This window comes from Equus asinus, chromosome 2, assembly GCF_041296235.1.
Source record: "Equus asinus isolate D_3611 breed Donkey chromosome 2, EquAss-T2T_v2, whole genome shotgun sequence".
NCBI lineage: Eukaryota > Metazoa > Chordata > Mammalia > Perissodactyla > Equidae > Equus > Equus asinus.
The window spans coordinates 43,187,576-43,213,159 of NC_091791.1; the positions used below are offsets into that span (position 1 = coordinate 43,187,576).

Genomic DNA, 25,584 nt, shown 5'->3' on the forward strand with positions numbered 1-25,584 from the left:
ATTTTTAAATTTCCATAACTCAAAATTTCCTTATTTGTTTACGGAACCCTTCTTCTGTTGTGGAATGCCTATTAATGTATTTCAGAAATAGTGTTTTGAGTAACGTGGCTTTGGAAACAGCTATAAACCAAGGATGAAGGGTTTTAGATCCCATTTTTCTGTCTATGTGTAGGCTGCTAGGTTCCAGAAGCAATTAAAGCAGATGGATCTCCAGTGTTCAAGTTACTGGGCAGCAGGTATCCAGCCACTGGGAGATGGAAGCTTGAGCAAGTATTCAGTTACCAGGAGTTTTGAGCTTTCAGGCAGAAGTAGCAAACTCACATGATGGACTAGGAAAATAATGGAACTATAGAATGATGGTTCTAAACTTTGGGCAGTATCACCCCTGGAGAATGTTTGCTTGTCACAATGATAGGAATACGACTGGCAATGCATGGGCAGGAATGAGAGATGCTAAATGTTCTGCAGTACATAGGACATCCCTGCACAATGAAGATAGATCCTGCCCAGATGCCAAGGGAGCCCTGTGGAGAAACACTGCTGTAGAGAAGGCTTAGCCTAGGGGCGAGGGATCACACCTCCCAGCGTTCCAAAGATTGGGTGGAAAATCTGGGCAGAACCTTTTAAGCTGATTATCTTTAGTGCAGCATTAAATATTTAAAATGTCATGTGCTCCTTTTTCAGTTTTATCAGTTGGATGTAATTTGTTTAAGTCCATAAAAAACCCATCAGATTTTATTTTTGCTCCAGAATAGCCTATTGTAAGATTTACAGAGCAAAGATCAGGTACGGTGCAATCTTCTGAATAGGCTACAGCGTTAGAGTCTATTAAGCATTTCAGAGGTAATTTAATAAAGTATGTCATTAGTGCCTCACCTCTTCATGGTCATTTTGACAGGAGCCACCAGTGTCACCTGAGCCCTGATTTTGAAAGTAGCCCTTCAGTGGGTTCTTTAAAAAGCTATGCTCACAGTTTTTTAGAAGGTACTGTCAGTCAATAAATAACTTTCTTTTCTGAATTCTTCTTGAGTAAATAGCCTCAAGGAAATATTCCTGTGGTTCCTGAAAAATAACAAGCAGAAGATCCTTTGCACAGACCAGGGTTGCTATCAACAAGGCACTTGTTTTTGAAATATAAGAAGGAGCCTCCCTCGGGGCTGATGTAGCCCCTGTGGGGATGAAATGAGTGGCATGCAGAGAGTAGGTGGGCTGAGTTTTGGCCTCCACTCGTCCTCCATGCAGGTGCCTTTGTATAGTGTGCAAACTGCACAGCCCTATGCTGTTGCCCTGGGACAAACTACTGTTGCTTCATTGCATTTGGCTTTATTGCTTATATTCCTTCAATTTGCACGCTTTTGAGAACCTACTGCATGACACACTCCATGTTAAGTGTAGTATTTTATAGGCTAAATTGTACGTCCCTTTAACTGAGTGCTTACCCTATGGCAGCTTCTTTGCTAAGTGCTGCATGCTATTAGTTATTATACACTAGGGATTTCAGTGAATTTACATATTGGTCACTAAATGGTTACAATACAAGTGTAGGTGATATTCAGGAAGGATGCCTACTTAGGTGTAGAAAGTTGTCAGGGACCATTTTCCAGAAGAGATTGTCCCTGAGCTGAGTCTTGCAGAAGTGTACACGGACTTGGGGAAATTCAAAGGTGATAAATCAAAGCCACAATGAGATATCACCTCACACTTGTCACAATGGCTATTATTTAAAAAAAAAAAAAAGAAAGAAAGAAAGAAAGAAAAAAAGGAAATGCAAAATGGTGCATCTGCTATGGAAAACAGTGTGGAGATTCCTCAAAAATTAAAAATAGAACCACCATATGATCCAGCAATCCCATTTGCAGATATTTATCCAAAAGAATTGAAATCAGAATCTCAAAGAGATATTAGAACTCTCATGTTCATTGCAGCACTATTCACAACAGCCAAGATATAGAAACAACTTAAATATCCATTGACAGATGAATGGATAAAGAAACTGTGGATGTACTCACAATGTAATATTTAGCCTTAAAAAAAAGAAGGAACTTCTGCAGTATGAAGCAACCTGGATGAACCTTGAGGACATTATGCTAAGTGAAATAAGCCAGTCACAGAAAGACAAATGCTGCATGATTCCACTTACATGAGGTGTCGAAAATAGTCAAATTTGTAAAACCAAAGAACAGAATGGTGGTTGCCAGGGGCTAAGAGGAGGTAGAAATGGAGAGTTACTAATCAACAGGCATAAAACTTCAGTTAAGCAAGATGAATAAGCTCTCTACAAATCTGCTGTGCAGTATTGTACCTATGGTCAACAGCCATATTTTGTGCGCTTAAAAATTTGTTAAGAGCATAGATCTTGTGTTGTGTTCTTACCACAGTAAGATAAAATAAACAAATAAAACTTAAAAATTAAGTAAATTTTAAAAATTAAATAAATACAAATTTTAAAATTAAATAGAACACAATAAACTGGTAAGACATGATGTAGGTTGAAAAGCTTGGCTGAACTTGAGAAAATAAGCTGGAATAGGTTTGTGATTTTTAATGATTATTTTAAATTATTGTATACCAATGGAAAATAATTGACTGGGAAGGCTATCAACCTTGCTGTACACTAAAATCATCTGAGTAGTTGTTAAAACATACATTGAACAACATGGATGAACCTTGAAGACATTGTGCTAAGTGCATTAAGCGTGTCACAAAAAGACAAATACTATATGATTCCATTTATATAAGGTACCTAGCATAGCCAAATTCACAGAGATAGAAAGTAGAAAGGTGGTTACCAGGGGTTGGGGGGAGTTGAGAATGGGGAATTATTGTTTAATTGGTGTAGAACTTCACTTTGTAAGGATCAAAAAGTTCTAGAAATGGATAGTGCTGATGGTCACACCACAATGTGAATGTCCTTAATGCCATTGAACTGTACACTTACAAATGATTAAAATGGTAAATTTATGGTATGTATATTTTATTACAATTTTTTTAAATGCATTGCTCTTTTGGAACCCACTCACGACTTCTTGAATTTGACTTTCTAATGGTTTTAAGGTTTGGAAACAACTGGCCTAGGGAATTTTGACCAAGAGTCTGTTCTAAGAGATTGGGACTTGCTTTGGAAAACCTGGTGAATGTGCAGAACTGAATAACATTAAAATCAAATTGGAAAGTTTGTAGTTGGATATAGTATAATTTTAGAAGATGGTGTTTAAGACAATACTTTTAGGATTTTTGTTGTATTAAAAATAACTTGGTCATTGATATTTGTCTAATGCTTTAATTTGAAATTAAAGCAATTGCAAATACATTCTCTCATTATTTCATGGCATGTGTTTGAAATTGTCGTGGCTGCGATTATTAGTTCTATATTAGAGATGAAAACATTGAGGCTCACTGAGCTGAAGAGATTTGTCAATCTCTTACTCATACTACCTGGGGTGATGATGGTAGGAAAAATACCTAATTGATGAGAATGTAACTCTTATCTAAATGAGAATTGCAGGGATAATGGTTTCATACATTTTTTCTTTCTAATCATTGAAAAAAATTGTTAAATTTTCTGCCATCATTAAATGAATCATTGGAATTTAGACATATGCAATGAATAAGGAGACATGGGAGAATATACTTAAAAAGTTAACATGAGAAAAGGCCTGCAGTTTAGGGCTCCCGTAGGGAAAGGCAGTATTAGGCTGTAACACTCAACAGGGACACGAGAGAACTGGATAATTAGGGAAGAGGACACTATTACTATTCTTAGAGCCACCTGTCTCTGAACCCTTTACTTTAGAAGGGCTCCCCTCTAGTTTCTCCTGACTATGCCCCTCCACCTGGTGAGGAACCAAGAGGATGGGCCCTGACACATTCTAGACCACATGATGAGATCAAGAGCCTGGAATTTTCTGCCCAAATGGCCCTGAGTTTGTTTCCAGGGTCAGCATTAGTTTCCTCCAGGTCCTTTCTTCCTACCCTGCCATTTTGTCCATCTCTACCTCTGTGTCCCAGTGTTGACCAAAAGGCAGCTGTGTCTGTGTGTGGGGAGGGGTGGTTGTGGTGGAGGATGTTGGGTTGCACAGGGAATCAGGACCCTGAAAATGTTAGGGATGGATCTGGGATGACAGTTAATCAAATATAAATTATTGAAATTTTTTATTCCCTGTAATATCCTCTTTCCCCTTTTCTAAACACGTTTGTAGACTCTTTGCATTTCTTGAGCTCAGATTTTTTTGGTCAATACTACAAACCTCTGGAAGATAAGATACTTCCTGTTTATTTATTTATTTATTTATTTATTTATTTATTTATTTATTGTGAGGAAGATTGTCCCTGAGCTAACATCTGTGCCAATCTTCCTCTATTTTGTATGTGGGACACCACCACAGCATGGCTTGATGAGCAGTGTGTAGGTCCGTGCCTAGGATCCAAACCCACGAACCCAACTACTATTACAGTGGGCCAGCCTCCACTTCCTGTCTATTTTTAAAGCCTAAATTCATTTAAAGAGATTACAAAGAGAGTCTGGAGCCCAAGGGAGAAATAAGAGGACCTTGGAGATATTTCTACCAGAGTGGGTGTTTCTGCTTGGACTCATCTAGGGTGGCTGACTGAAAGCACCATAGTCCCTGGGTTGATCAAAGTTTCCCTTCCTCCTCTGTGGGCACAAAAGCAGAAAGCCACTGGACTTCAAGGGTCCTTTGTGACCTTGATAGCAGGGAGATTAGAGACTTTACTCCCCACTTTCTGGGGATGACATGCTTCCTGGGTTCCTTGGGGAAGAGCTAAACAATGAATGTGATGAATCTCAGTGAAAAAGAAGGATTGATACTCCATATCAAATATAATTTGATTTAAGAAAATGAAGAAATGGATATTTCCAGCACTCTTGAGTCTACACTAAGATTCATATCTGACATATTAGAAAATTTATTTTGACTACTGAAGGTCTTAAACAATAACAACATTTAGAACAAAAAAATGCATATAATTGTGCTGGCTGATAATGTTTATTGAATGTTTACTATGTGCCAGGCACCTTCTTAATGCTTTACTACTATTTCACTTATTTTCACCACAACCCTATGCAACAGGTGATAGTATCCCATTTTTTTTGAGGAAGATTAGCCCTGAGCTAACATCTGCCTCCAATCCTCCTCTTTTTGCTGAGAGAGACTGGCTCTGAGCTACCATCGTGCCCATCTTCCTCTACTTCATATGTGGGATACCTATCACAGCATGGCTTGCCAAGCAGTGCCATGTCTGCACCTGGGATCCGAACTGGTGAACCCTAGGCTGAGGAAGCGGAAAGTGTGCAATTAACTGCTGCACCACCGGACCAGACCCTATTCCCATTTTTTAAGCAAAAGAGGCTAAAACCTAGAGATGTTAACTTACTTGCCAAAGGCATAGCCAGTAATTAGTAGCAGAGCCTAACTTGACTGATTCTCCTTCATTCTAAAGCACGTATGCTTAATCACCATACAGTCTTCCTGCGTAAGAAGTTTAAATTTTATCACATAGATGACAAAATTATGCCTCATGTCTCTATAATGGTTTGCTTTATCTGAAGTATTTTTGCATGCAAAAAAAAATCTTCTAATTCTTATAGTCTGGTGAGATAATAGGCACCTGTTGAAGGATTGAAGCCATTGTGTGATAATGACTAAATGTTGCTGATAGAAAATAAATCTGACAGTGTGTGTAAAGTATATTGGGGTGGGGGACATGGCAAGGAGGAAAGGAAGACCAGTTATAAGGCTATTGCATAACAGACTGAACCGGGATCAATGCCCAGTGATCCACTCAAAAGAGAAATACCATGTTGAAGGCAGAAAATCCTTTGATGAGCTCACTAAGGGGAAAGGTCAGATAGCTGTAAGGTTAAGAAGGACCCTTACTTTAATTCTTCATCAATATAACTTGATTTCTTTGGTAACCTAGAGATTTCTGCTTTTCTTCAATTGGTATGAGCCATAGGAAGCCACTAGCACAGAAATAAACAACACCTGTCTTATCCCTGGCATTAACCTTGAGACAAAGCTGATTTCTTATGACAGAATAAAATTTCTTATAACAGAATAAAGCTGCTTTTCTCCAAATGTGGCCCAAAGATAATTAATATAACTCTGTATGCTCTGCTCTAGGTAGAAGGCATTGTTGAAGTATTTCTAGATTTAAGTTTGTTCAAGTGTTATCTTGCCTTATAAATATGGGGCTGCATCTGATACTCTCTGGTTATATTTAAGAACTAAAACCTTCCAATAAAATCAAACCCTTTGCTACTAAGTAGGTTAAAAAAAACTTGCTTGTTAAGTATGAAAATAATTTAAACTATTCCTGGGTTCCTTACAGCTTCAAGGAGTTATCCTTGTCTCCCCTCTTTCTCTCTCGTCCTATATCGAGGCTACCAGGAAATCATGCTGCTTTTACTTTTAAAATATGACAGGGCGTAACCATTTCTCACCACCTCTGTTACTTTCACCCTTTCTGAACCTCCATCATCTCTCATGTATAGGCTCTATCTGGTCTACTAGCCTCTACTCTTGCCCCTTTTCAGTTACTTCTCCATAGAGCTGACTGAGGGATCTCTTTGATATGTAAGTAAAATCATGTCACACCTAGGCCCAAAACCCTACAGTGGCTCAGATTAAAGCCAAATCCTTAGACTGGTCTACAAGCCCCTTTGTGAACCGTCCCTTCCCCTTACCTCTTGAGGTGTGCTTCTCTTCTATCCTCCTACTCACTAAACTCTGGACAGCCTGATGACTTTTCTGCTTCTGGAATCCACTAGGCACTTAAAACCCTGTGCCCCACCCCGCTTTCCTCTGCCTGGATGCACTTCCTTAGATCTCCAGTTAACTGTCTCCCTAGCCTCTCTCAGGTTTCTGCTAAAATGTCACGTTCTCAGTGAGGACATCCTAGTCCTGTTTAATCTTTCAATTTACTCCTCCTCTCATTGTAATTTCTGTTACTCTGTTTGACTTTTTATAATGTCAAATTCTGTTGCCCTTATCTAACGTATTATATGATATATAAATATATTTGTATAATATATATTATTTATTATACTTACTCTTTTTTTTTCTGTTTCCCTGATCCATAGGCAGGAATCTTTGCCTTTGTTTGTTGATGAATTTAAAACTCATCCAACAATTTATGGCACATAGTAGACACTCAATAAGTTTTAGTAAATAAATAAGTAAATTCATTAAAGCACAATATTTTATGAACAGTAAAGAAATTTTTTATTTTAACCGATCCCATTAGGATACATTTAATCTAGTCATAACTATAATTGTGCATTTCCTATTTTTTGGCATTATAAATACCAAAATATATTTACAAAATATATAAAAATACATTTATAAAATAGAAAAAATTAAAAATATAAGGAAGTAGAGAGAAAAGGACTAGTAGTCACTTCACCTAATACAACCCTTGTTAACCTTCTGAAATTTTCCTGTAAAGCTTCTCTATTCATAATTGTAAGCGTCTTTAATAAAAACATACTTGTAGTATACACAATTTATATTTTCCTTGTAATATTATCTTGTCAGTATTCCTTGTTTTACATACTTTTCATCAATATATCATTTTTAGTGTTTTTCCAACTCATGTGGGTTATAGCTATTGATATTGACTGTATCAGGAGTTAAAAATGAGAATATTTTAAAATATTTAATTCATTTAAAAAATCAAAAATAAACATACTGCATGTTCACATAAAGAGCCTATTTTTTGTTGTTTTTGAGGAAGATTGGCCCTGAGCTAACATCTGTGCCAAAATTCCTCTATTTTGTATGTAAGATGCCACCACAGCATGGCTTGATAAGCGGTGTGTAGGTCCGTGCCCAGGATCCAAACCTGCAAACTCCAAGCTGCTGAAGAAGAATGCATGAACTTAACCCCTACACCCCTGGGTTGGCCCCATAAAATGCCTATTTTTAATGAAAATAGCTATATTTTCAAAAACAAAAAAAAACAGTGAAAAGAGAAACTTGAGTTTTCATTTTTGCAAATCTGTCAATATCTGTCTGCCAATATCTGGCTTAGTAGAAGACAGCAGATTCTCATATATATTTCTGCATTCAATCTGTTGAATTTTTATTGTTTTGGTTGAAGTATATGAAAAAATCAGTCTCACAGACATATGTAGTAGGAAAAAGGAGGAGTATGCTGATGGTCTTTTCAGATAATTGTAGACATTCTTATTTAATACTATTCCAAAACCCGGCAAATGGTAGTTTATTAAAGATTTGTTGCAATGAGGAATCTAAAACCTTAACAATGAACTTTTCATACTTTATCGCATTAAAATCCATTGATCCATCTTGCACTTTGAATAGATCTTTCCCCATGCATGATTTTGTAACATCATTTATTGATCATCTGGAAAATACTGGTTCACTGAGTTATGCAGAATTTACAATATCAAAAAAAACCACATTTGTTAATGTCAACATACCACCAATAACCTTATCAGAAAGTCTTCAAGTACTGGAAAGCTGTTAAGCCCACAATGGCAGCTAAAAGTTTTCTGAAATTTTAATTTTCATTTAAAAGTTTAAATTTTATCATTGACAGCAAATACTGTCTGTTATTTTCCTTGAAGTGGCAGGCTCACTTTGTTCTTTTTCAAAAAATTGTCTGCCAGATACTCAAGACTGAATAACCACGGTTTGTTGGTCATTGCCGAGTAACCGATGTTCCATAAGAAAAGTGGCTAATTCAGCTCGCAACTCCGGCAGTCACGCAACTGATTTTCCTTGAGATAGCCATCATTCTTCAGTGTGCAGCAGAAGGGCTTTATGTGTACTTGCCATTTTGTCACACACAATATTAAAATAATGCATACTCACGGGTTGAAACAATAAAATGAATATCTTTTGCTGCTTCATCAGAAAGTAAAACTTTATTATTATCATTTTTTTTTTTACTTTGAGTATGTGGTCATTAAGAATATAATGACAGCTAGTACAGTTTGGTGTCACTGTCTTAATTTGTGCTAAGGGACCACAATTGCTTTTCCACCGTCAGTGCAAATGTCAACATAGTCATTCCAGGATAAACCATAAGATTTGAAAAGTTATTACATACTGAGTAGCTCAGTACCACTGGTGTTTGTTATCAAGCATTCATCTAAAAGATAATCTTCTTTGATGATTAGTTGATTCTGATACCAGATGAATACAAGTGAAACAGCAAGTCCAGCCATGACTGAAGATTAATCCATTTGTAAGGCAAAAGTGTAATTTTATGAAGTCTTAACTCATTTTTGTGTTTGCAGCTTAATCTTTAATTCAGCAAGGTAGTATATCATTGGGAAGAGGCAATGCAATGGTTTCTTTTACTGACTTCATCCATCAGACACTCAGCAAAGTCAACCCTACGTCGCTTTATTGGTCCCTCAGCGATCCTGTGGGCTTCTCCAGTCATTACAGTATGATAATTCACCCTGTAAGATACTTCGCTTACTCTTTGCTTTCTAATTTGAAAAACTGCACCAAGCAATTTTTGGCTTTTAAAAACTTCATCATGTCTACATTGAAAAACTTAATTTTCTTTTCTGGAAACTTTGAGCTCAATGGGACATCACAACTGGCATGATAACACTGTTTTTAAAATGTTCTGTTCTATAAGACAATAAGGTAAATTATTACCATCTATAATGCAAGGGAAAGATAGATTTTTGTCATATTTTCATTTCTTATTTACAGTGTCTCCAAATTTCTTTGGACTAGATTTATCCCATCCATCAGTCAGAAAACTCTCTGATGTATCCTTTTTATATTTTTCAGTGTCTTCACACTTAGAAATTGGCAACTGTGGCTTGAGAATATGAGTCTTCCAATCTCCCATTTCAAAGTAAATGATCCACCCTTAAAAATAATAAAAATATAATAAGTAAACCTTCTTGTATTTAATTCTTAATAATTATTATTATAAAATTCTAATACTATTAGTGAAGTTTTAAAAGTTAGAAATGTTTTCGAAAAAAATCTAAAAGTTTTATTGCAGCACAAGATATCAAATGTTTTTACTTCTTATTGTTTTTGCACTTAGACATAAAGACAACTTCAGAAGTTCAAAAGAATGGTATATTGGATGATAAGGTTACAGAGATTAGAGCAGGTATATGAAAACTAAGTAGTAAGAGCACAGTAGAAGTACTGAAATAATACTGGGTTAACTTCTGAAAAGAGTACACTTACATCATAAACCTACTACTACCTTTAAAAATTCTGGGGGCCAGCCCCGTGGCCAAGTCGTTAAGTTTGCGCTCTCCGCTTCGGCAGCCCAGGGTTTTGCTGGTTTGGATCCTGGGCTTGGACATGGCACCTCTCATGAGGCCACGCTGAGGCAGTGTCCAACATGCCACAACTAGAAGTACCCACAACTAAAATATACAACTATGTACTGGGGAGACTGGGGGAGAAAAGGCAGAAAAAAAAAAACTGGCAAGAGTTGTGAGTTCAGCTGCCAATATTAAAAAAAAAAAAATCTGAAAAACACAAGAACATGCAAGCATACATCCATTAGCCATCAAAGCAATGGTGTCATCATATGTCATTTAGCCTCTAGAGGATTCTACTGTACACATGTGAAAGAATAAGAGTAGAAAAGGCAAATTACAACTTAGACATTATGGAAATAGTTTTGACTTTGAGGACCCCCTCGACAGGGTCTGGGGGAATCCCTGGGCTCCCAGACCACATTTTGAGAACTGCTGCTATATGTTATTATATTATTCCTTAAGTGCCTCAACTGTTTTCAATGACACATGGCTATGATAAAATTCTTTGTACTTAGATTTTTTTCCTCTTCTGTTAGTTGTTATTTTCATTTGGTAGATTACCTGAGCTAAAATCACAAGACAAAATCAGAATATAAGACATCTAATAAGACAGTTGTCTCTTTAAAAAGTCAACGTCATGGGGAGACAATATGGGAGGACTGTTATAGAATAAGAGACTCGTGAAATATAACAGCCAAAAGCAGTGTGTGGATTTTTACTGGATCCTGGTTTGAGAAGAAAAAAGAATTGGTAAAGACATTTTTGAGTAATAGGGAATATTTGAATGTGAACTAGATATTAGAGGATATTATGGAATTGTAGTTAATTTTCTTATATATGATAGTGGTGTTATATTTATTTAGGAACATGTTCTTATTTTCAGGATACGCTGAAGTATTGGGGTGAAGTTTTATGATATCTGTAACTTACTTTCAAATGTTTCATAAAAAAAATCTGTGTATTTATCTATACACACATATAAAAATACCTGGATTGAAAGTAGATAAAGAAAAGATGGGGCCGCGTTAGATGCAAACCTACGTGGCAGGGACACAGATAATCCTTGTGCTATTCTTCTAGCCTTTCAGTTTATTTGACATTTTTCATAGTAAAAAGTTGGTTAATAAATGGAGTTACTAAACCAAAAGTTATTAATATTATTGATTCATTTATAAATCATTATATAAAAGAATATACCACTGTTTTGAAAGCAACATGAAGGAATTTTAATACTTTTACTATAAAGTACATAGCTCAGAAGTGATAAGCTCCACAGTCATTCAGATAGAAATTTTGTCCTTTCTTCACCCACATGAATAGTGTGACCTCAGGCAAACTCACAAGTTTCCAGTTGTCTTATATGTAAAATGAATGACAATAACAATGGTGATTTGATAAGGCTGTTGTAAAAATAAAATTTATATTACCTATAAAATTCTTAGCCCAGTGCCTGGCAAGTAGAAAGCACTCAAATCTCATCTTCTGTTGTTGTCCTTACAAATTCCAAGTCCTTACTTCATTCACTTAGAAAATCCAGTGGAAAAGCTCTACATGTTAAATCATCGCTATTATATTGCATTCAGGTTTATTCTGTAACTTCAGGCCTATTGCAAGGCCTTAGGGAACAAAATGTTTTAATAGATCTGTAAGAATTGTAATTATCATGTAAATTGTTACAATAAATTATTTTTTTGCATGATGAAAATATTCTTCCCTACTGTTTAAACATTTTCTAGATGTTTGTCCTAATAATTATTTTGCCTTAAGTTTTCTAAATCATAGACAACCTCAACCTGAATTATCATATGTCTAAATTAGTGGAGTCTAAATTAATGTCTTTTGATGTATTTGGAAAAGTTCAACCAACGTACTTCATGGGTAGAATTTCAAATTATGAGCATCCTCAATTGTTTTGTTCTTAGTTCAAGCTATTTGTGGACTAATAATTCTTAGAAAGCAAATTAATTACGAGAGAACTTATCTAGTATTTGGAGACATAGAGGTCTTAGGATTTTAAAGATTGCTACGAAAGTGTTCTTAGAGTATTTTACAAATGTGAATCCACTTAGTTTTCTGTTAAATGGTTTCCATTTTGTTAAATCTAGAAGTGCTTCAATTGTTAATGATAATTTTCTAAAGTTGTTTCTTCTGAAAAAGCATCCTTAATTTTTATTAGTAATGAGTGCTGCTGAATGTTTTGAAGCATTTAAAACTGTAAAAGATCGTAGTGTATGTGTATACGCGTATATATGTATATACACATTATGTATGTATATATGTGTATTTATATGCATATGTATACGTATATATGTATGTATACATATGTGCATATATAGACACATACACACACATATACACACACACAATGGAATATTATTCAGCCCAGAGAATGAAGGAAATCCTGCCTTTGGTGGCAACATGGATGGACCATGAGGGTATTATACTAAGTGAAATAAGCCAGATGGAGAAAGACAAATGTCATGTGGTATCGCTTACATGTGGAATCTAAAAACAAAGTCAAACTCATAGAAACAGAGATTAGTAAACTGTTTGCCAGGGGCTGAGGGATGGGGGAAACAGGATGAGGCTGGTAAAAGGGTACAACTACAAGATAAATAAGGTCTGAGGATCTAGTGTATAACATGGTGACTATTAGCTGATAACACCGTATTGTATAATTGAAATTTGCTAAGAGTAGAACTTAAAGTTCTCACCAAAAAAAAAAAAAAAAGATAAATATGTGAGGTGACGTGTGTGTTAATTAACTAGATGGGAGAAATCCTTTCACCATATGTCTATATCAAATTATCACAATGTACATTTAAAATATCTTACCAATTTATTTGTCAACTATACCTCAATAAAGCTGAAAAAATTTAAAAATAAAATTGTAAAAGGTAATTTATTTAAAAAGCCCTCCAAAATTTGTTTTTGTTTTCATTTAGTTTGTTATGTGGTCAAGCACATCTTAAATTTGTTCTCATGGATAAGAACTCTCATGAAAATGAAAAGTATTGTAGCATGGCTTGATATAGACATAGCATAGATTGAAATAAAAAGTGTAACACAGAAGCAATAGGGCTGTCTAATGAAGGGACCCAATTATAGTAAAATGAGAAAAACTCAGCTGTAGTTTGTGTTTTTCACAAATACCTACTGGGATAGAAGCATTCTAATTAATCCTACATTCCAGAAGAAACTGAAATATAGCTCATTAAAAGAACAAGGAAGGACTAGATTTTTCAACCTGCATAACTCATGGAAATGTCTTCCTCTGTCTCTTTCTGTGAAATGTTCTATCCAGCCGCTGAATTAGACTGCCTTCTGGAGATTAAAACCCACATGGCTAAGACCACAGCGGTAAATCTGGTGGAACAGATGGTCCTGGGTGAATTGTTATACCTCTACCTAATACCTTGGGATTTTATCAATAGATTTTACACTACGTAATATGAATCAGAGTGACAAATTAACAGTATAACTTTCATGCTTATATCCAAGCAGTGTGTTATGGCTTCTTTCGTTGTATCGTTCTAACCAAGCCAGAATTATTCTGTAAGTCAAATATCAGACACACAAATGTATACGCACTCTTTTATAGTCTTTCCTCTATTCAAGCATTGAGATAAGATTAAATGAGAATTTAGTTCCACATCCTAGTTAGATTTTCCAATGGAGTTTCAAGTATTATATGTTGATGAATGTTTCTCTTCTTTTAAAGTCATTACTATTTCACATATAAAAGAAGTTTTGTTGGTTTGTGCATTCAATATCATTCAGTATTTTCATTTATTGGTCAGTGAGAAGAAAAGAACTAACACTTTTCAGTGTCTACTGTGAGTCTGGCTTTTTTCTCCACCCTGTCTAATCTGATCCTTCTAACTGTCCTAGAAAGCATTCACACGTCCATGCTTTCATAACTTTATTCAGTATGTGCTATTGAGTTGTTATTTGTAAATCACTGAAAATACAGGAGTTGAACAAGACAGATACAGTTCTTATTTATGTGGCATTTTAATTCTAGCAGAGAAGACATGCAGTAACAAATATCTGATTAATTATCTTATTACCATTGTAATAAGGGATAAAAGAGCTCATAATAAGAGGACCTGACCTATCTGAGAAGGAGTTGGGGAGAGTAGAAAGCTTTCCAATGCTACTGAATGAATGTTTGAAAGTCTGAATTGAATGTATCATCAATAAAGCTGTGTCCTAAAGGATGAGTAGGCGGGCCGCCTGGTGGCATAGTGATTAAGTTCACGTACTCCACTTTGGTGGCCTGGGGTTTACAGGTTCAGATCCTGGGTGTGGACCTAGCACTGCTGGTCATGCCTTGCAGTGGCAGCATCCCACATAAAATAGAGGAAGTTTGGCATAGATGTTAGCTCAGTGACAATCTTCCTCAAGCAAAAAGAAGAAGATTTTCAACAGATGTTAGCTCAGGGCCAATCTTCCTCACAACACACACACACACATAGAATGAGTAGGAATTGGCCTATAGGGCCCGCCCGGTGGCATAGCGGTTAACTTCACATGTTCCGCTTTGGCAGCCCAGAATTCACTGGTTCAGATCCCAGGCACGGAGCTTCACACTGTGGCAGGCATACCACATATAAAGTGGAGGAAGATGGGCATGGGTGTTAGCTCAGGGCCAGTCTTCCTCAGCAAAAAGAGGAGGATTGGCAGCAGATGTTAGCTCAGGGCTAATCTTCCTCAAAAAGAAAAAAAAAAGGAATTGGCCTATAGAAGGTATGCGTGCATGTGTGTATTTGTGTGCACATGTGTGGTTGGGTGTGGAGGGGGACTTAGAAAGACTGAAGTGAAGGGAATCTGGTGACAGCAGGCTGATAAGGGAGAGAATGGTCTTCTCCTCAATGTAGCTGAGGCATCCAAGGTTACACAGGTAAATATAAGTAGGATTTGGTCTCAATTCTGTCCAACCTCCAACTTCCTTCTAGAGCAACATGCCTTTTCCCTGTTAGTCATCAAATGATGCTTAAGTTATTGCTTTGATCTTCATCTGCACCTTCTTTGTCATGAAATGCTTTTTAGATTTTCATTCAGGTATATCGCTGTTTTATTTATGAAAGTCAGTTGCTGTTCATGCCTTCAGCATCATCTCCATTTTGTTTTTCAGCGTACCAACATTCCAGAGCCTTCCTGAAGAAATCCTCAGTAAGCTTGCTGACGTCCTTGAAGAGGTAATTGGTTTTAGCCCTTGAACTTTTTGAGATAGGACCCAGCCCATCACAGCTGTGTGATGATGAATTAAGAACTGTTGAGAGACCTTTTAAATACTTTTAAGCTCTGGGATGAGCTATATATTTGGCTTCAAATTAAAGGCAGCTCAGCCCATCTGACATTTGTACACAGTCAGAAATGTGCAAGCCAACTTAGCACAGAGGGAAGAAAACTTTTCGTTGTGGCAAATATAATGTTACTTTGACTTCCAAGAATGGGAGATGGCATATTTCTCTCTTATTTCAATCAGTGTAAAGCAAGATTGTAGTAATTCCCACTCTGAAGCTTCATTTCAGCAAATTTACAACAGGAATTAGCAGTTGGGTACATATTTTATTAGCATATAAAAATATTTTATGCCTGTAATGTTATGCCTGAATGTGAAAGTGTCACTGTTACTTCTTTTCTCTGAACCTATGGAGCCATGAATTTGAAGAATAGAAACAGTGCACATTAGGCTATTTAATGATAGGCTGACTCTTTGAGATTCATAACTGAGCACTAACAGAAAGAAGTTTGTCCGCTCAAGTCCACGAGCTTCAGACCAAATATAAAGCAGACAAGTTTCACTGTCTAAAGTTGTTGTCCTAAAGGTATTGATCATATGAGTTCTGTTTTAGGTTGAAAAGGATGAACATTACCTGTCCTCCTTTGCTGAGGAAATACAGATGGATTAATGGGAATACAAGGACAGTGTAGGGGAGGAAGACATTTCCTCTACCCTCTCTGGGTTATTCTGGCCGGAGAACAAATTAAAGTCACATGAGACAGAATAGCAGGAGAAAATTAAACAAAGCTTTACGACATGTATACATGGGAGGCTCAGGCAAGGTGAGCAACTCGCCAAAATGGCTGAAGCCCCCACCTTAAATATCATCTTCAGCTAACGACAAAGGAGGATGTTGGGAGTGGAGGGGGAGTCGATAGTGGGAGATTACCACACAAGTACAGCAAACAAATGCAGATCTAAGTCCTTGCCTTTGGCATTGATGAAGAGTTTCTAGAGATAAGGTTATCCCCCTTTCTTCCTGGTACAGAGAGGGAGACACCTTTACAGATGGAGATTTCCTTTACAATGTAAATGTCTCCTAACAAAGGGCAAGCAAGTTCCACTCCCCAGAGCCTCCTTCCCGTCTGCAGTCTACCAAAAGTAACCAGCCCCAAATAATCCTCATGCCAAAGAGACATATTTGGGGTGGCCAATGCCAGTCCCCCACAACAGTAAATGTGAAGGCAAAGCCCACCATGAGTCCAGAGTAGGATGCCCTAGCTGAGGTGGGCAAGGTGGAGGACAGAGTTACTATAAATCAGACTGGGCAAACAAAACATGAATTCAGGAATTGAGAAGGTTAACCAGGCAGCACAGGCAAAATCATGGGAAAGAGACAATTCAGGTGAGGCTAACATTCCTGGTGTTAAAGAAAAATTGTTCAGGTACCTGTTAAAGACAATGAGGCAGACTTTATTCAAGGGAGACTACAACAGTGTCGTTGAGGAGAGAGATCAAGATCAACTCCAGATACAAGCACAAGTGGAGATTTATAGCCAAGAGCAGTGTGGGGCTCAGTGGATAGAAAATTACTAAAAGGAAACATCGGAGGTAATGGGATTCTAGCTAAACCAAGCTTATAAGATTTTTGCTGAAGGCAGGCCAGGGTGATGGGATATCAAGGTGATGGGTAAGAAATTTAATCTAGTATCAAGGATGGGGGACTTTTGTTAAACTGACTGGACATGATTCTTGCTCAAACTGGACTAGAGGAGCCAAGGACAGAGCCCAAGTTCAGGGGCGTAGTCAGGAAGAGGACTCAGATGAGCCTGACTCAAGTTGGGTCAAAGGAAAGTCTTTGTTACAGGTCATGTTCATTCCTTTTTGACCTTTATTCAGCAAATGTTCACTGAGTATCCCCTATAATTAGGGGTCCTAGGATATAGCAGGGAATAAGATAGGCACAGTCCTTCCCTAATGGAATTTACATTCTAAAAGGAGAGATTCATAGTCATCAACTAATTACATAAAAATTGATTAATTGGACTTGTGATCCAAACCAAAGTGTAAGATATGAGCTGCTAAGAGCATGAAATGGGAACCAATGTAGTCTAGGGGCTATGGAAATAGTCTGAGGAAATATGTTGAGCACAGATCTGCAAAGTAAGTAGGAGTTGACTGTATGAAGGATTATTATAGACAGAAGGAACCAAGTGGACGAATAAAGGCTGGAATGCAGAATGTGCCTGGAGATGGATCTTGAAGTGCCTACCTAGGAGGTTGGGTGAGATACTTTGATTTCATCCTTTTAGCCAGAGAAAACCTTTACAGGCTTTTAAACCTGGGGAAATGGAAGGAGAGGCGGGATCAGATTAACATTTTTGCTTTTTTAGGAGCTTTTAAGCAGCATTCCCAAGGAAGGTTTAATTGGTACGTGGAAATGAAATGAGATGCAAATGGTCAGCTCTGGAGAAAAAGGTAGTTTAGAAATGTGCTTCCGCATCTGAATCTTTCTTGCATGTAAATTTCCCTTATTGCTCTTCAGGGTGCTTAGAATGAGACTTCGTATTGACTGTTTTTATCTGTTATGCAATTATTTATTGAATGCCTACTATATTCCAGGCACTCTTGTGCTCTGAGCATGCAGCAATGAAAAAACAGAACAAAGCAAAACAAAAAACCTGTTTTTTTGAAGCTTACATTGTTTGGGTGGCAGCCATAGAGAAGATAGACAGTAGACAGAATAATTTTTTAAAATGTATGGTATGTCCAATAAAGATAAATGCTAAAAGAAGAATTTCAGTGAGGAGGGAGGGTATGTGGAGTTGGAGGATTAGTACTTGTAACTTGAATTGTCAATTGAATAAAGAAGTGATGAATTGTCGGAGCCAAGGAAAGAGCGTATGTAGAGGCTCCAGGAAGTGTGTTTGAGGAGTTCCAGGTACAGCCAGGGGATCAGTGTGACAGGACCGAAGTAAAGGGTCAGAGGAAGATGTGAGTGGAGTGTTACAGGAACAGGCAGATCATTTAGGGCCATTTAAGCCATTACAATTATTTTGGCTTTTACTTGGGCTGATATGAAAACCATTGGATAGCTCTAAGCACAGCAATGAAATTATTTGACTTAAATTTTTCACAAGACTGCTGGAGCTGCTCTGTTGAGAAAAGATTAAGAGCCTGCTTCAACAATCAAGAAGAGAAGTAATGGTGGTTTTGCTCCCCATGGTGGGATATTAAGAAACAGTCAGAATCTAAAGGTATTTTGAAGAGAGAGCTGAAAAGCTTTCCTGTTGCAGTAGATGTGTGGCATGAGAGAAAGAGAGGAATCAAGGATGACCTCAACATTTCTGATGTAAATAACGGGAAAGATGGAGTTATTATTCACTGAAACGGAGAAGACTTGAGGAAGAGTACCTGATGGGTGGGAAGATTAGAAGCTCCGGGAGATAGGGTATGGGAAACAGGAGCTTGAGGGTCCTTGGCAGGTGCAGGGTTTATTGTAGTATTGTTTGTATAGCAGGGAGCTGTTGGCCATGCAAGGCAGAACTCTGCCGCAGGTAGCAACCACCAATTAATTATGATAACAGAATGAATGGATCTTAAAAACATTATGCTGACAGAAAAACATAAAACCAAACAAAATTGAGATAATTGATAAAATATTTACATACCTCAAAGTATATTTGCACAAAAAAGCATTTTGCTAAGAGTCATTGCAAACAAAATGTTACACGTTGGATACATGTGAATGGTTCCCTATAGCAGAATGTGGAAGCAAGAGCTATGGGGATAAGGGAACGAATGAATAAATGAATGAAAAAAGCAGAATAGATAGAAAAAAGCCTTGATGATTGATCCTTAACATTTCCATTTTAAGAGATTGGGCAATGTAGCAGCTTATGAAAAAAGGAGGAAAACTAGGAGCATTTTCTGCCTTAAAATCCAAGAGAAGAAATGTTTCAAATAAGAGACTGTGAAACTTGCATGTGAATTTTGTTGAAAAAGGTAAGAAGAGAAACGGGGTAGTAGATGGGAAGAGAAGAGATTGTTGTAGCACAAGGAATGTTGAAGCAGGAAACAGAGAGGAAGTCTACACAAGCAGTGTCTTGAGTAAACACAAGAGAAGAGGGTCTCTGGTAACTACAGAGACAGATAAGGCAGACTATCTGGGCAAGCATGAGGGTAGGTGGGTTGATGGAGGAGCTGGATCTGTAGAAAACCTGTTGTGATATCTTTTATCTTCTTAGTGATCTAGAAAGCAAGTCATGAAATGAGAATGAGAATGAGGTAGAGATATGAGAGGTTTGAGGACAGAGGAAAAAGTATTAAAAAAATGAAAGAGTAAACGGAATAGGATAACAGTTTTATTGCCAGCCATCATTCAGGCCTCACTTGATTTTAACAATCCCAAATGTGAGTTAAACAGGCAAGGAAGAGTTTATTCAAGACTCACAATAGGGGAGAGGTATCAAACTCAACTCTGCTGGAGCAAAAGATGGGAGACAGTGGAAAAGTACTTGAGAAGTACTTAGGTAGAGGTACTCCAGTAAGAGTACTCCAGTAGGGAGGAGGTTGGTCAAAGTGATTAGGTCATCAGCATTTGCTAATTGTCCCTTCTGGAAGTTAGGCTTTCTACCCTCCCACCGGAGACTGGGAGATAGAGGGGCTATCTCCTATGATTACATATCTAAGGAATGGTTCTTGGGTCCTTAAGAAAGACATTCCTGGGTTGTAAAACTGGCAATAGACTGGGAGAAGATTTGCATCTCAAAGAGGCAGAAAAAGAATTTACAATTGTAAAGTGTCTAAAGGAAACGCTCAAAGAAAAAGGTTTCAGGAGCCTAGAGTCAGGAAGGAGCCTGTCTAATGTTTAGTCAAGCTGAGGGAAACGTTGAGTGTGTCTTGGTCACTATCCCATTTGGTTATGTGGTTTTTTTCAGCCCCATTTTTTTGCCTGGATTCGGGTTCCGAGTAGGCAGAGAATTGAATTTAACCAGAATTGGTCTTTGCCAAGAGAGGATGAATGGTTGAGGGAGCGAATAGGGAGTTGAGGGTGAATGTGAAGGAAGGATTATAATGATTGACCCTGGAATTTAAACTGGGCAAGGAGGAAAGAGGTACACTAGAAGTTGCAAGAGCCAGTGAGAGATTGTAGGATCAATGGATTTTAGTCTCATGAGGCTGAAGAATTTTTGGAGTTGTGCTGTAATAGGGTTGAAGTGGAAAGACACTGAAAATGTTTTTGTTTCTGGGTAATAACTATACCAGTAACTCTACGATCCGTAAATTTCAAAGGTTCATATCCACAAATTCTTAGTTTGAGTCTTATCGAAGTGCACTTTCCTACGATTTATTGGTCTCCTTCATCTTATACGTGAACATAAAGTAAAGCAAAAGCCACGTTTGATCTCTATGTTCAAGTATAAAAAATTCATGAGAAAAAACACTGGCTGGATTTCTCTATGAATGTGCTGACAACTGGACCTGCAACCTCTAAATGTAAAACTACTTTTTCCAGTTCTTTTGCTTTTTGCTTTCCTTGTTGAATGTACTAAAGAACTCTCTGATAACCTTTTTATTTTTTTAAACAAAATGAGCTAACATGCAATTTTATTAGTCCCAATCAAGCCCCTCAAAAAAAAATTAAAAAATTCCCGTGAACTCCTTTAATCATTTTCTTTCTTTTCCACAGCTGTGGAAGCATTTGCTATGTTTTGCAAAACAATAGGCAGAGCTCTATAAATAATTCTGACCAAAGAAATATTTCAGTATTTTATGTCAGATTTTCTAATCAGAAGATGTCTTAATTTAGGTTGGAATTGTGTGAGCCCCGGTACAGTCTATACCGATGCTGCATGAAAATGGACATAGATGATTAAGTGCCCACACAGTTGTTTTGAGGACATAAAAGTGAAATAAACAGACAAAATAGGAAGTAGACATATAAATATACTACCCAATGCATGGAGGTGTTCTACTCAAGTTGAATAAACAAGCACAATGAGAAAATAGATTAAATTATGTATCAGATAGAGTGAAGCAAATTTGAAATCACAAAAGCAATACCAGTGCCACATAACATTAAAGGGAAATATGCTTGCATAATCATTGGGCTGTCTTTCTTTCTACAAATATTAACAAGAAGATGAAAGAATACAAGATTATTTTGAAAGGAAAGCAGTATTATTATAGCATTCAACAAAGAAATTTTCAACCTTGTTTGTTTGACAAATACTTATGGAGCACCTGCCTCATGCCAGGGACTGTTCCACGCCCTGGGGATTCAGGGCCCTGCTTCCCCAGAGCATATGTTCCAGTGGTACAGAAGAGAAGTAAGGAAGGAAAATAGCATCCAGTGATAAGGTCCCTCTGTACTGGGTGGTGAAAGGAAGACCTCTCTAAGGAGGTAATATTTAAGCTGAGATCTGAATGCAGATGTGGGATGCCATGTGTACCCGACAGAGGGAAGAGCACGCATAAGTGCCTCAAGTAGGAATGAATTTGGTGTCTTTAAGGAAGAGAAAGAAGGTAAATAGTGGGCTGAGATGAGACTAGAGAAAAATGAGGCAAGGCCAGATGGCAGAGGGTTTTGCCAGTCGTGATAAGGAGTTTGGTGTTTATTCTAAGTGTAATGGGAAGATTTGTAGGATTATGAATAGTAAATTGACATGATCTGAGTGATGTTTTTATAATATCTCTCTGGCGAGTGTGAGAAGAATGGATTATAGAGGGACAGACCAGTTAGAGGGCTACTGCAAAATAACCCAGGTAAGGATGGATGGTTTGTATGTGGATTTACTTTCTTATTGACTATTTCATTCCTTATATTCATTACGAAACAATACTTCCAGAATAAGGGGGAAAAAAGTTAAAGAATAGGGATAAGGGAGGCAGGGACTGAGAGAAACAAAGTGTAACCAGATACAAGGAGGAATGAAGATAATGTTATGGATCAAGTGACATAGGATGCGTGTGACTAGAGGAAAAATGTGTGATATCTGGGGCATCCTATTCTGGAACTGGAAGAGAAGCCTGTACATGAGTCATTTCTGCTGTTGCCCACCCCAGCCTCCACTTACCTCCCCATAATTTCTAGTGTGGATGTACCCACTTGTTTGTTCCTACCTATGAGATTATAAAACAAGAAATAATCCTTATTCTTAGCATAACAATTTAGTGCCCCTTTCTCTCTTTCCTTTATATCACATAGGAGAAACAATTTCTTTCATATTGAATCTCTCATGCCCTTTTCAAGAACATATACACGTTTTCTCTAGTCCCTTTGAGATGTTGTGTATATGCGTAGATACAGAGACGTTCTTAGCGAAAGGCCTGTCCAGATCAAGCACAATAATCTCAACATTTTTCTAGGTTCTGTTTTACCACACAGGTTGAAATAATTTCCTTGACTCTCTAATTATTCACCTTAGTTGTCACCATAGTATGTTCTTCTCATCCCATATGTGACTCAAATTAAGTCTTAATAAATATCAGAGGTCATTTTAGGAACTCCAAATCTGGTTTGCTAGGGAAGCGATTTTATTGTTTGAAAAATAAAAGAATTTTTAGGTGCATGTAGGGAATACCAAGACCTAACTTTATAAACCGGTTTCATTAAACTCTATACTATCCCATATGTTATGTAAAAATACATATTTGAATTAGTTAATCAAGTGTTGGAATCTATTCTGAGAGCCTCAGAAATACCTGTGGGTAAATGAAAAGAACTGAAATGTAAGATAGGATCTAATCTTTTATTTCTTATAATAGTAACTTCACATGTTTTCCTTCTTCTTTTATGTACACATGATTAGTCTTTTTGATGAATTACATTTTTCAAATGGATAGAATAACCCTTAGTTGATCTCCAACTGAGAAATAGCTCCCTTCAGCGCTCCCCTACACAAACACAATGGAGAAATGTCAGCATGAGTAAACTCAAGTCCAATATACCCAGGTATCAGGACTGTGATGACACCATTAAAGGAAATGATAAATAAGAACATTTTCTTATAAAGAAGAGAAGCAGAGATTAACCTAACATCATGTCTCAAAGCGGGCTTGAAAATTAATTTGGGTGGAAGGGGTTATGCTTTCATCAATGAAGGCGAAAAGGGTTAGATAACTCAAGGAATACTGTACTTTATTGAAAATGCCAGATTGAAGAATCAAATTACGCCAACAAATTCATTTTTCACCATTTGGCATAGTGTATTTCTCTTTTATGTGAATATAAGTGGGGCATGGGTGCTATATTTAAATCTCCTGATTTTTAAACAGAAAATCCAGCATATCAGAGCCACTTCTTTGCTTATATTGAAATCTGTGTCATGCCCAATTCTCTCATTCAAACATTGGATCTGATTGTCTTAGAGTAAAAAACCTCTTTGCTTGACCAGCTTTTAAAGAACTCTTTACCTTTGGGTTTGTGACTTTGTATGATTGGATCTTGGACACATTTGAGCCTGAATAATGGGTTTTTATGGTTTGTGTCCCTAGATGGTGCATTTATTTGTTTTTATTTATTGGATATTTATATTATTATGGTCCTGACAAGGTCTTAGACAAATATCATTCCTCAGATTTCTTGCATTATTAAGAGGGACATGATAAGAAAGTAAAAATAGACAGAAAAAAGGCAAAGAAAGAAAACATTTTTCAACTCACTATTGCTTGATAACATGGAAGGAAGCAAATATTGGATTATTCAGTCAGGGACCATCATTGGACAAGGAGGTTAATGTAACAGAGACACTCCTCCTTGCTGCAAGTTCCAGCAGGGCTGATAAAACAGTTCATTGTTTTAGCCATGCAACTGTTCCTTGCTGTTACCATATCATGTGGACATCTTCCCGGATTCCTTTGCATTCTCTCCAATTGTGAGTAAGACAGGGGAAAAGTCCTACATTTGATTAAGTTATTGGAGGGCTGGGAAGCTGTCTCTTTTTATCACTCTAAACAGGCCTAGAGTCTTCAGGAAAGAAACTGATGGAGTAGACAGGAACACTTTTAGTTCCTTTGAATCTGTTGTTATGACTAAACTTTTTCTCCCCTTCTTTGAGGTTTGGCTCTTGCTATTCAAAGCCAACCTGGAGGGAATTCAAAGAATCTGTTCTTTCTCAATTGCTTTGGCCTAAGGGACTCTAAATTTGAAGATTTAATCATCTGTTTAGAGCTCCCTGGTTCATTTTGGGTCTTCCCTTCTATGTGGCAAGTGGCTGCTTTTGAAGGAGGAAAAAATGGAAAGCGTGTGTGTATGTGTGTGTGTATCTGTGTGTGTTGTGGCAGGGTCGAGAGATTAAAAAGAAAAGACAACTCTCACTTTAATATTAATATCTTCACATCTTATTCTATTATAGAAGTAAATATGGAATGGGAGAACATATTTGTAAATCCCATATGCAATGAGGGACACAATTGTATTAGTCAGGGTTCTTCAATAGGAGAACCAGTAGGATGTGTGTGTGTACAGCGAGCAAGCGAGAGAGAGAGAGAGAGAGAGAGCATGAGTGAGACAGATTTATTTTAAAGAATTGGCTCATGTGATTATGGAGGCTGGCAAGTTCAAGATCTGCAGAATGGGCTGGCAGGCTGGAGACCGTGGAAGGGCCAATGTTGCAGTTCATGTCTGACGGCTATTTGCTGGCAGAATTCCTTCTTGCTTGGGGGAGGTCAGTTTTTGTTCTATTAAGATCATCAATTCATTGGTTGAAGCCCATCCATGTTATGGTGGGTAATCTGCTTTATTCAAAATCCACGGATGTGAATGTTAATCTCATCCACAAAAAACACCTTCACAGAAAAATCCAAAATAGTGTTTGACCAAATATCTGGGCACCATGGCCCAGCTAAGTTGACACATAAAATTAACCATCATAGGACTCGTATCTAGAATATGTAAGGAACACTTACAACTTAATAATAAAAAGATGAATAGTTAAATTTTCAAATGAGCAAGTGACTTGAATAGATATTTCTCCGAAGGACATATAGAAAAGGCTAATAAGCATGTGAAAAAATATTCAATGTTAATAGTCATTAGGGAAATGAAAATCAAAAC

General features: G+C 37.2%; 1 protein-coding gene across 2 annotated transcripts in view; it reads left to right on the forward strand.

Moving 5' to 3' along the window:
- PRKG1 (protein kinase cGMP-dependent 1) overlaps positions 1-25,584 on the forward strand; it is a 1,184,543-nt gene that overhangs the window by 829,605 nt on the left and 329,354 nt on the right. For both annotated transcript variants that reach the window (XM_014866734.3, XM_014866733.3), the window contains exon 5: positions 15,432-15,495. In XM_014866734.3, coding sequence (XP_014722220.1) covers positions 15,432-15,495 — 64 coding nt within the window. The remainder of the gene's footprint in view (positions 1-15,431; positions 15,496-25,584) is intronic.